This window comes from Rhinatrema bivittatum, chromosome 16 (assembly GCF_901001135.1).
Source record: "Rhinatrema bivittatum chromosome 16, aRhiBiv1.1, whole genome shotgun sequence".
NCBI classification, from domain to species: domain Eukaryota; kingdom Metazoa; phylum Chordata; class Amphibia; order Gymnophiona; family Rhinatrematidae; genus Rhinatrema; species Rhinatrema bivittatum.
The window spans coordinates 55,958,994-55,971,467 of NC_042630.1; the positions used below are offsets into that span (position 1 = coordinate 55,958,994).

The following is a 12,474-nucleotide window of genomic DNA, read 5'->3' on the forward strand; positions in this document are numbered from 1 at the left end:
GGAGATAGTAGAGGGAACAGGAATAGATTGATGGATGTAGAGAGCTGAAAAACTCTTGATGCACTCTGATTATCTATCAGTGTTCAGCAGAGGTAGGGACAGAGAAGAAAGTGCAAGGGGGCAAAACAAAGGGGCACACTAAGGAGCAGGCCCCTTTGGTTGCTCCCCTTCTGTGTGCGGCGCTCGGTGCGTGGCGCCGAAGGTGAGATTATTAATTTAAGGGCTTGCCTTGGTCTCAGCCCGATGATGTCACTGGTGCGCCTGGCCTCTGATTGGCCAGTGGTGACTGGGAGGTGCAATCGTCATCGGGCCATGTGGGTTGGGTGAGGGTCGGAGCTCGTGTCCCAATGGGCTGCTCCGGCCGCGCGAGTTTGAGGGGCCCCACTGCAAAAGAGAGGACGCCGAAGTTGAGGTTCTTAATTTAAGGGCTTTGCCTTGGTCTCGGCCTGATGATGTCACTGGTGCACCTGGCGTCCGATTGGCCAGTGGCGTCCGGGAGGTGCGGTCATCGCCAGGCCAATATTGCTGGCTGCTAGGTATGAAATAGTATATTGTTGGAAATATCAACAGGTCCTTCTAGGCCAAATATACTCAAGCTTATTGTGTTTATGGGCTAAGTAAGATTACAGCTTAAAAGAGATGCTCTCTTTCTAAATTTTAGAATGTTTGTTTCTCCTCCTTGCATTGGAAAAATCTACAAACGCTGCATGGGCACTACATCTTGCAAATAATATGGTCCTATTTATTGAAAGAATATATTTGTACATTTTTATGTTTACTGTAATGTTTATCATATTTATTTTGACTGTTATGACTATTTGGGATTCATGGTCACTCTGATTGGTTATATTGGTTTTTACTATAGTATGAAGAGGTGAGAGGGAGGGGTTGGGTGAGAATGTTACTTTGAGAAGAAAGGTTTATACCATTGACTGGGTGATTTGTTTCATTTGTATTTTACTTGTATAACACAATGAACTTAAAATTGAAAAAATACACAGACAAATTTTCAGTGAATTTATTTTGGTTTTTATTTTACAATGAAGAATAATGATAAACCAAGAAACACCATTTGAAGGTTTTTTCCAGGCCAAACCCTGAAATCTTGGTTCTTCTTTATTATTTCCCAAATCTGAATTTTTTCAGAGCATTTTTCACATCTTGATTTCTCAGACTATAAATGATGGGATTTAGCATTGGAATTAAAACTGTATAGAGTAAGGAGAACAGTTTGTCCAGCTGTGGTGAATACATTGAGGGTGGTCTCAGGTACATACAGCTCAGAGACCCATAGAAGGCACTAACCACAATGAGATGGGAAGAACAGGTGGAGAAGGCTTTGCGTCTCCTGTCTGTAGATTGGATTTTCAGAATGGCTTTTATGATAGAAATATATGATATCAGGATTAGTACAAAGGGGAAGAGAAGTATAATCAATCCATCAATAAATATAAGGATTTCAAAGTCATACAGATCACTGCAGGAGAGTTTTATCAGAGCATTGGTGTCACAGAAGAAATGGTTAATTAAATTGGACCTACAGAAAGAAAAATTAGATATCAAAACTTCTACAGGAACAGCTTCAAGAGAGCCAGCTATCCAGGTAGCAGCAACAAGCAAGGCAGATATTTTCTTATTCATCATGAGCACATAATGCAAGGGGTGACAGATGGCCACATAGCGGTCATAGGCCATGACAGTGAGAAGTAAGATTTCTGTACACAAGAACAACATAAAACAGTAGAGCTGTGTCATACATAAAGAAAAGGAAATACAAGCTTTTCCTGTAAAGAGATTGTTCAGTAACGTCGAGAGGGTGACTGAAGTGTTACAAATATCTATGAGGGACAAGTTGCTGAGGAAGAAGTACATGGGTGTGTGGAGATGATGGTTTGTCCACATTAAGGTTAAGAAGCCAAGGTTTCCAAGCATAGACATAAGGAAGGCCAGTAAAACCATTACTGAAATAAGGAATTGTTGGTGCAAATTTTCTGAGAATAACAGAAGAATGAATTCTGTGGTCAAAGTCGCATTTTCCATCTTTATGGTTTCATTCATCTTAGTCTGTTTGGATATTGCAGAATAGAGAAATAATCACTGAAATGAAATATTAAAAAAGTATATTTTATAGTATACCAGTTGTCCCATACATGCATTCAGCTAATATAGGGGCCTATATAACTAATCAAATGAGGTGGATTAGAAACTAAGGGCAAAAGGATTAGCATTCAAAACACAATTATTTTCACAGAGGAAGAGGAATATCTATAAAGTCAAGTGACAAAAGTTTGGGGAAAGTAGTCAGGCAGGTAAAGGAACATTTAACATAAGAATGTAGCAAGAACAGTAGGACAGGCAGGGTTTTCCGACCCTCTCCAGCCACAGCAACATAGGGGCCACTGGTAGAAGAAGCAGCAGCAGGATGGGTTGTGACTCCCTGGCCCTACCATTAGGTGCCTGAGACTGATTACCAGGGAAACCAATTCCAGTCCCCACCAGGCAAAGATAAAGCAGATCTGGCAGCCATGGTGAGGGCTACAGAAGCCTGAGGTCTGAGGGAAATAAGTGCATGTGGAGGAGCTGTGAGGAAGAGGAGAAATGCTGGTGTGAGAGTGGCAGGGAGAAGTTATTAGAGATAAAGGGTTGGGAGGAGGGGGAAAGGAAGAGAGCTGGGGCATAAGGATTAAATCATGGGACAGGTGGGAAGTGAAAGGGTAGCTTAGCTGTAGAAGGTAAAAGGTAGGAGGGTTGATGGAGAAAGTGTGAGCAAAGGGAAGAAAAGTTACAAGAGAGGGAGGAGAGAAGCTACTAGATTGAGGGGGGGAGAGAGCATTAGGGAATGGAGTGGGTATGGTGAAAGAGTGTGGAGGGGAAATAATGCATAAAACACACCCACACTGGTATCTCACAGACCTATACACACCCATACACACATTAGGGATGTGAATCGTTTTTTGATTATTTAAAAAAATCGTCAGATATTTTTTAAATCGTCAAAAATCGTTAGAGTCGCGATACAATACAAATTTCCCCGATTTATCGTCAAAAATCGTTAAATCGGGCACGGGAATTATTTGGGGGGAGTGCGGGAAAACCGGCACACCAAAACAACCCCTAAACCCACCCGACCCTTTAAAACCAATCCCTTACCCTCCCCCACCCTCCCAAATCCCCCCAAAATGTTAAATTACCTGGTGGTCCAGTGGGGGAGTCCCGGCGTGATCTCCTGCTCTCGGGCCATCGGCGCCATTTTGGCTGCCACTAATATAAATGGCGCCGATGGCCCGATAAAAAAACAACCCACCCGACCCTTTAAACCGACCCCCTTAGCCTCCCCCACCCTCCCGACGCCCCCCCAAAACCTTTTAAAATTACCTGGTGGTCCAGGGGGGGCACGGGGAGCGATCTCCTGCTCTCGGGCCATTGGCTGCCACTCATAAAGACGGCGCCAATGGCCCTTTGCCCTTACCATGTGACAGGGTATCCGTGCCATTGGCCGGCCCCTGTCACATGGTAGGAGCACTGGATGGCCGTATTGCCAGAATTGAAAATGGCGCCGGCGCTACCTTTGCCCTCACTATGTCATAGGGGCCGACGATCGGCCGAAGGTCGGCCCCTGTGACATAGTGAGGGCAAAGGTAGCGCCGGCGCCATTTTGAATACTGGCAATACGGCCCGAGTGCAGGAGGTCGCTCCCAGACCCCCGCTGGACTTTTGGCAAGTCTTGTGGGTGTCAGGAGGGGTCAGGAGGCCCCCCAAGCTGGCCAAAAGTCCCCTAACACACATCCACCCATCCAACAATATATCTCATCCAAAAATATTACTTTAAAAACAGATCTTTCCCATTCTCCCTTCCCTTTTTCCACACCTTCCTGACATCAACATCCTGCCACCTCTCATAGAAACTGCAAAATTTGCGCTTGGAGCAACTGTAACCTATCCATGTCTGCTATTAGGATCTGCTTTCATAAAACCGACATAGAGAATGACAGTGACATTGTCTCCATCATTTCATGTTGCTTTTAAGCCAAATGTGGAACAAACTGCACACACTTTTGTATTTTTATCTACCATTTTGGGCACAATATTTCTGAATAGCACCTACTATGCAAAAAGGGCTAGATTTTAAAGAAATACGTGCGTGCATACATGGACGCGTGATTTTATAACATATGTGCGGCGGCGCATCTGGGCCTTCCCCAATTCCCTCCCAGGCTCTCAATTTGGGAGCAGACTGGGAGGGAACTTTCCTACCCCCTAACCTAACCTCACTTCCCCTTCTCCTTCCCCTCTCCTCCCCACCCTATAAACCCCATTTTAATGTTTTTTACCTTTTGTTTTGCAAGTTACTTCAGGGCCCGACCTGAAGTAACTTGCACGCACCAGCCGCCGGGACAGTGAGGAATGGCGCTGTCCCAGGCTGCCCCGCTCTGCCCCCCAGCCCCCCCCCCCCCCCCTTCACAGAGGCCTGGCTCTTGTGCATGTAATGGGGTTACGCACGTGGCTGGGATTCTTCTAAAATCACGCAGCGTGCACAAGGCCCGACCATGCATATAACCCCCATTTTTTACGCACAGGAAGTATTTAAAATCAGGCCTAAAGTGCATACGATTTTTCGAAACCTGCAAAAAAGAAAAAAAAAGGAATGAAAAAAACCTAACTGACAAAGAATTTGGACCCAAAATGAAATGAAACTGGTTTTTTTGCCTCCACATCCCTACATGTCAAGGAGTCCAAAACCAGTTTTTTTAAGAATCTATAACAATTCAAGACTTGTTCATTTATCTTATCTATTCCCTCTTTCATTCTTTGTCCCTCTTCCTTATATGTTTCTAAAAGCAGTTTTATATTTTTTTTAATGTATGTTGTGCTGTTTTCTGTTTGGACATCTGCTGGTCTAGTTGCCCTCCTTTACTTCCCTTATGATATCTTGAACACCTAAACCAGGGCTAGAAATCCCCCATGCATTCCTTGAATAACATCAGGAAAGAGAAAAAATAAACATTGCAACATAAGTGAAAATTCATATTGAAAAGCTTGTTCCATGCATGCATCAACTTCTATTTCATGCAACACACTCAGTCAGCTGACCTTCAAAACTTCTGCAGAAGGAGTTGACTACAAATATTTTATTCAGTGCAATGTTCATGGACCACGCTGACTCTGTAATGATGACTTGGAGGAAATGCTTATCTACACAGAAACTAATTCCTTAAATAACGTCCGGCCGGGCGCTCAAGGTAGCAGCCATGGACGTTTGGAAGGCAGCTTTGCCGTCTGTTTCCAGGCACCATGCTCGGAGGCTCCAACCTTCACAGACACCTGGACATCCTTGCTTGTCCATACTCGGAGGCTACGACCTTGGATGTCCAGCTGGGCGCTCAAGGCAGCGGCCATGGACGTTTGGAAGGCAGCGTTCCGTCTCTTTCCGGGCGTCCATGCTCAGAGACCCTGACCTTCACAGACACCCAGACGTCCTTGCACATCCTTAAGTGCCTGGACATGGAAGGTTGGGGGTTGCCTCTGATCAAGGACATCCGGATGCTCAGGGCAGTGGCCCCGGTGTCCATGCAGGATCTGTAGAAAAGAACCATCCACTTACCTACTGAAATGACATTTGAAATGACAGGTATGGCGCCAGCGCACCCTGGATACTGTATAGGCGCTGTATACCGCTCTATACAGTAAAATGGATTGCAAATGCCTACCGCTTCATAGGCGTGCTTTTGACGCTCCTTTGCCGCTGCTTGGATTTGCATCTCATTTGAATACTGAATCGAGCGGCTTGCGAACTAAAATGTGCGCGCATCAAACGCGCGGGCGCCCGGCTCTGCCGCACTTTTTTTTACGCGTCAGTACTGTATCGGCCTGTATATCTCTTCACTATTTTCCTCTAACTACTCAAACACTCCCTCTTCTCTGAATCCTCTCCCATTGGATTCTGATACCTGCTCCCACTTGCATTTTTTTTGTCTGTCCTCATGACTACTGTAAAAGTCTTGTTTTCTCTAAGTCCAGTGGCTCTAAAACTCTGATGCTTGCTAAATGTACACTCACCATTGACGCCTTCATGTTACACCTCTGATGTTGCCTCTTCTCCAAATTTCTATAAAAGAAGCAAAGTCCCATGTCCACCTGAAAACTCTAAGCACCTTGTAATTACAAACAAGAGATGTTTTATTTATTTGTTTGTATTATTTTAACCACAAACTACGTTACATAAGAGCCAGAGCTCAGACTCTTTAAACCCAAGAGCCAAAGCGCCTCTGCCCTTCATTCCAGTCGATATAACTCCCTGCCTCCATCCCCCTCTCGCATTATACCTCTCCCCCTCTTACTGGCAAGTCTCCCTCCTCAGAGATGTGCCGTCTCACCATCCCTATCCTCCCACACACCAGCCGACCCAAAACAAATACCACCAGCCATTGCCCAAATATCTCCCAAAGATCACTAATACCCATCATGATTACGCCCCTCACACAATTCTTAGGCCTAGCCTCACTAGTCATATCCCTCGTCAACGCCCAATCCATCTGCAAAAAAGCTCCAATTCTTCATGACCTACTTACTGATCCCAGCCCCGACATATGTGCCATTACTGAAAAATGGCTAAAAGACTCTGACCACGTCTTCATCAACCAACTCCCCTCTCAGACCTATGATATCTTCTCTATCCCCCGCCTTAAAAAAAAAGGGGGAGGATTACTCCTCGCCGCTAAAAAGCACCTCAAACTCAAACTCCACCCTTCTAAACCACCCCACAAACTGGAAATTGGCCTCTTTAAATCTAAGACTATCCAGATCTGCCTCATCTATGCCCCCCCAGGCCTACTTGAACACGACACATCCCCCCTCATAGAATATATAACAAACAACATCAAACTTGACTCTGCAGCAATCATTCTCGGAGATTTCAACCTCCATGCAGACAGCAACCCTATCACACCTGCCTGTGAAACACTAATGATCACCCTCCAAGCATTAGGCTTCAAGCAACTGATCACCTCTCCCACACATAAGGCTGGTCACACACTGGACCTCCTCTTTGTCAACAAGCACATCACCTCACACAGCACCCCTACCTCCACTCCCATCCCCTGGTCTGATCATTTCATCATTAATGCCCACCTCCACAACAACGCCCCCTCCTCATCCTCTCACTCTCGAGATAAAACTCAGGCCACCAGCAAGACTATTGCCTTCCGCAAGCACTGCTCATCGGAAGACATCTCCCGTGCCTTTGAGAAAGCAAACAAATCCCTGGACCTTTCCAACCCGAACACAGCTTTGCAATCTTGGAATAACATCAATGCCAAGATAGCGGAGGAAGCCTGCCCCATGATACACAAAAAAATACCCTTAGCCAACACAGACAAAAAACCATGGTACACCAAAGAACTCAAAACGATCAAACAGGACCTTAGAGCCAAAGAATGCACCTGGCGTAAAAACCCCACTCCCACACACAAGTCAGCATATAAACATTCCTTACACCACTACCGTCAAGCCACTAACCAAGCCAAAAAAGACTTCTACGCAGCCAAAATCCACAATTATCAATTTGATGCAAATGCCCTTTTCACGTTTGTTGCTAATCTCACTGCCCCCCCATGCCCCATCTCCCCAGAAGAAAACGCTAAAGAGAAATGCACAGAAATTGCTAATTTCTTCAAGAATAAAATTGACAACATTCTCCTTCGCTTCACCACCAAGCCCCCTACCACTTTCCACCTACCTACCAAAACATCCAGAACCAATCTGCAAACGTTCGAACACACATCTACCCTTGAAATTGAAACCATTCTAAAAAGAATGAAACCTGCTTCCCATTCTGCTGACACCATCCCCTCTAAGACCCTCCTATCTTCTCCCACATCCATATCCAGACTCCTATCTGACTTGATCAACTGCTCTCTTACATTTGGCAAGGTCCCAGACCCACTCAAACTTGCAATAGTCAAGCCCCTCCTAAAAAAGCCCACCTTAGACCCCAAAGACCCCTCTAACTACCGGCCCATATCCAACCTCCCTTTTGTATCTAAAATACTTGAAAAGGTTGTCAATACCCAGCTCTCTGACTACCTCGAAAACCACAACATTCTGCACCCCGCACAATTCGGCTTCCGTAAAGGTCGCAATACGGAAAACCTCCTTCTGGCAGTCACCAACACCATACATATAGGCATGGACCAAGGAACCTCATTCTTACTCGCTATACTAGATATCTCTGCTGCTTTCGACACTGTCAACCACCAAATACTCCTATCCCGGCTATCAGAAATCGGCATCTCTGGCACTGTACTATCATGGTTTACCTCATATCTCACCCATAGAGAATACCTGGTCAACATTGACAACTCCGAGTCCCCACGCATACCCCTCCTCCAGGGTGGTCCCCAAGGATCCTCCTTATCCTCCACCCTCTTTAACATATATCTCCTTCCCCTCTGCTATCTACTTTCTAACCTCTGTCTCAATTTCTTCATGTATGCGGATGATGTACAGATCCTCATCCCCATGCAAAAAACCCTACAAGAAACTCTAAACTTCTGGGAATCCTGTCTTGCCTCCATTAACTCTCTCTTAGACAGCCTCCAACTCGCTCTTAACACAGCAAAAACTGAAATCATCCTCATCTCCAACAAACTCGAGTTTACCTCACAGGTCTCTACTAAAACTACCCCCACAACCCTCCCCATCCTGCCATCTGTAAGAGACCTAGGTGTTGTATTAGACAAACACCTTAATTTTCAACCACACATCAAATCCCTTCTAAAAACCGGCTTCTATAAACTCCACATCCTCAAAAAGCTCAAACCCCTTCTCCACCTTCAAGACTTTCGCCTTGTATTGCAGTCCACAATCCTATCAAAATTGGACTACTGCAATTCACTCCTCCTAGGCCTGCCCTACGCCACAATTAAACCACTACAAATCTTGCAGAACTCCATGGCACAAATCATCACAGATACTCGTAAGAGAGAACACATCACACTCATTTTAAAAGAACTGCATTGGCTCCCCATCCCTTTCCGTATAAAATACAAAACCCTTACAATACTCCATAACGTGCTTCACAAAAATGACCACGAATGGCTCAAGGAAACACCACGTTTCCGTACATCCAATCGTCCACCCAGAGCCTCCACGGCGGGCACTTTACACATCCCACCCCTCAAAATAGCACACCACTCAACTACTAGAGAGAGAGCCTTTACCATAGCTGGCCCCTCCCTCTGGAATTCTCTCCCCACATATCTCCGCCTTGAACCTTCCTTACCCAATTTCAAAAAAGGCATCAAAACCTGGCTTTTCTTACAAGCATACCCTGACTCCAATCAGACCTAAACCCCCACCACTGCCACTTCCAATTCCCTTACCCCTTCTAATCTGTTGATGCATCCTAGGGGATTGCTGATTTTGTAAATTTGTTAATTTTTTATTCTCAGTTTTTTAACACAGTTCCTATCAATTTCTCTCTCCCCTAGCACTTCACTACCTTTCTCCTTCCCGCAACTTCTGCGCTTGCTGTCACCTGACCCCCATCCTCTCCTTTTTCCTTTACTGCTCCACCTCCCCCCTCCCTCTTCCTCCTTTACAATGTTGATTGTGAACCGGCATGATATGTCCTATGAATGTTGGTATATTTTAAAAGCATTTAAATAAATTTAAATAAATAAATTACCTTGAAGACTGCCTAGTGCTGCAGCTTATTTAATTAATACATTATAAAAAGGATGAAAAAAAGGGTATAAAAATCATTAGGGTATGACTTACTGTATCCACAGGACCACATCTGATTTCTCAATCACAGACTGTGAAACAGATAGAAAAGTAGAAACAGAGAATATGAAAGCAGATATTTTATTTATTCATTTAGATTTTTTATATTCTGCATCTTCTAACAAATATTCCAAATGGGGTAAACAATAGAATTCATCAGATATCTTACATTTAAAAAAATTTCAGAAACAATTAACTTTAACAAAAAATACAGCACCAGAAAATAGAGTACAATAGATCACATTATTGACATTTTTGACCATTTTGCCAGCAATCGTTTAGCTTAAAAAAATTTGATTACAATTTCTTTCTAAAAACCATATTATAGTCCTTCTCGAAGTGCCAATCTGCAGGTAAAACATTCCATAATGTTGGGGAAATGATAAAAAATGCTTTCCTGCATGTAGACTGATGTATACAGTTGTGTGCTGAGGTGACAAATATTAGAAAACTATGCACTGCTCATGCAGGGACAGAAAATGTCAATTATCTGCCAAGGAAGAAGCCTTTTCAGTTGTCACTTGCTTATGTACAGTAGTTTATCTCTTAAAATGATTTCTCCATTTAATATTTAACCTTTGAAAGGAAGGAGTTCTCATATCCCAAAACCGTCAAAAGCCCAGCTGCAGAATTTTGAATCAACCGCATGGTATGAATTCGGGAGGCCAGTGTGCAGGCTGTATGAGCCTTCAGTGCCGTCACGCCTGTCCAAATTACTTCTAGTTACCTTATACCAAAGCTGATCATTCATTCCCTCACTTCTTTATGTCTAGGAACCTTCTTATCTTATCCCATCTTTTCTTACTTTCTGTTGCTGTCACTGCCTCCAGCTCGCCTTCTGGAAAGTTTTTTCAACTAGCCCCATTCTTCTCTGTGAGAAATTCTTTCCTGTGTTACTTTTATTTCTACCCTTGTTGGAGCCTCACATTATGGCATCTGGGTCTGCAGCCTGTATATCTTGCCCCTTTTCCATCTGTGGCAGGTTTTTCATTAGAAAAGCTGTGTGGATATACCTGGAAATTAAATATGCACAGATAGTTTGCTACTCTGACTCAAACAGGTCCCAGGAATGCGTATGATTTATGTGGAAAATTACACGTGTAGTGAAATATTGGCATGTATATATAATAAAGTTTTTAACTGCTATGGAGGGTTCAAAATTTCAAAATTTTCAAAATGTCATTCTTTTTTTCTAACTCCCTTTGAGACACGTCCTTATTAAACGTGGTACTGCAATTTTGCTTCCTATGATATTTGTGCAAAACAGATAACTCTGGATTGTTATATAATTACTTTCTTGAGAAATTAATTTGTAGTATATAGGAAATTCAAAGTGTATATATCAAGTTATAACATTATGTATAATAATTAATTTGATCATTGAATACTCCTGTAAAAATACATCCATATTCCTTGATCTATGTAGTTAAATATATCTTAATAATTAAATTAAATTATACATGAGAAAGTTAACTATGGATTGACTTACGGTTTGCATTCATGGAGTGGAGCTGCTTTTTCTTCCATGAAGACCCACAGATTTCAAATCGACCTGTTAATAAAGACTGTCAGAACTTCTGGGACCTAATCAATGAATCACGAGTGAATTCAGAGAGAACCGGATTCCAAAGACAGTCAACAAAATGTATGTTTCATCATTGTTTGTTTAAGTTTGTTTACTTGTTAATCAGCAAGGAGCAGCGATTCAACTCCAGACTGTATTGAAATGATTGTATTGTGCTTCTGAGGAAGGCATGGGGGTAACCTGCAGAGAGTGGAACTTACAATCTGAACCAGAACATATGGGTTAACCTTCACAGCGCAGCAGGTCCTACCCTAAACTCCTCGCTGGCCAGACTAGATGGGTCATTTTAGTTTTGTTTTTTTTCCAATCATTTTCTACATAACTATCTGGAAAAGCTGGAAAGCTTTGTGTTATGGCCACTTTGTGTAAGTTCTCACATAAAAGCATCACATTTAATTATCAGAATAAAGAATAGAGCAATTACTTTTAATGTTATTTTACTTTTTTTCTGCATCCAAAGAATAAAGTAATGAGATTTCTATGTGACAATGCTACATCAGAGGTATGTATAATCAAGCAAGGTAGAACTGATACAATATGTTATTACTGGTTGGCAATATATGTTTATTATATAGACAAATAAACCTAGAGTCCCCAAGGCCTACTGCCCAGAAGGGAAGGGTTAGGTCAGCTGTCATAGTTGGTGATTCGATTATTAGGAATGTAGATAGCTGGGTGGCTGGTGGGCGTGAGGATCGCCTGGCAACTTGCCTAACTGGTGCAAAGGTGGCGGACCTCACGCATCACCTAGATAGGATTTTAGACAGTGCTGGGGAGGAGTTGGCTGTCGTTCCAAACTCAATCAGTTGTGGACCCTTGGTCCGGAGGGTACTCACCGGGGAGATGTCCAGATGAATTCCCTTCCGGAAGCTGGAGCAGTAACTCGATACAGGCGCCAGGCAAGACAAAGTCCAGTTCCAGGCAAGATCGATGCAGGCGGCAGGCAAGGCAAAGTCCAGTTCCAGGCAAAGGTCAGGGCAGGCGGCAGGCAAGGCAAAGTCCAGTTCCAGGCAAGGTCAGGGCATGCGGCAGGCAAGGCAAAGTCCAGTTCCAGGCAAGGGTCAGGGCAGGCGGCAGGCAAGGCAAAGTCCAGTTCCAGGCAAGGG

At 43.7% G+C, this 12,474-nt stretch overlaps 1 protein-coding gene across 1 annotated transcript; it reads right to left on the bottom strand.

The window, feature by feature from the left end:
- Window positions 1-1,119: 1,119 nt before the first annotated feature.
- On the bottom strand, window positions 1,120-11,358 carry LOC115077702 (olfactory receptor 1G1-like). The gene is made up of 4 exons (XM_029579992.1): window positions 11,273-11,358; window positions 9,778-9,815; window positions 6,058-6,106; window positions 1,120-2,097 (listed from the first exon to the last, which is right to left on the bottom strand). Exon 4 carries the CDS (start codon window positions 2,056-2,058, stop codon window positions 1,120-1,122), a length of 939 nt encoding a protein of 312 aa, XP_029435852.1. The 5' UTR covers window positions 2,059-2,097; window positions 6,058-6,106; window positions 9,778-9,815; window positions 11,273-11,358.
- Between the last annotated feature and the right edge of the window lie 1,116 nt (window positions 11,359-12,474).

What these genes read in the sequence shown, in the direction of transcription:
- LOC115077702 (XM_029579992.1), bottom strand. Translation starts at nt 2,058, where the DNA reads ATGAATGAAACCATAAAGATGGAAAATGCGACTTTGACCACAGAATTC.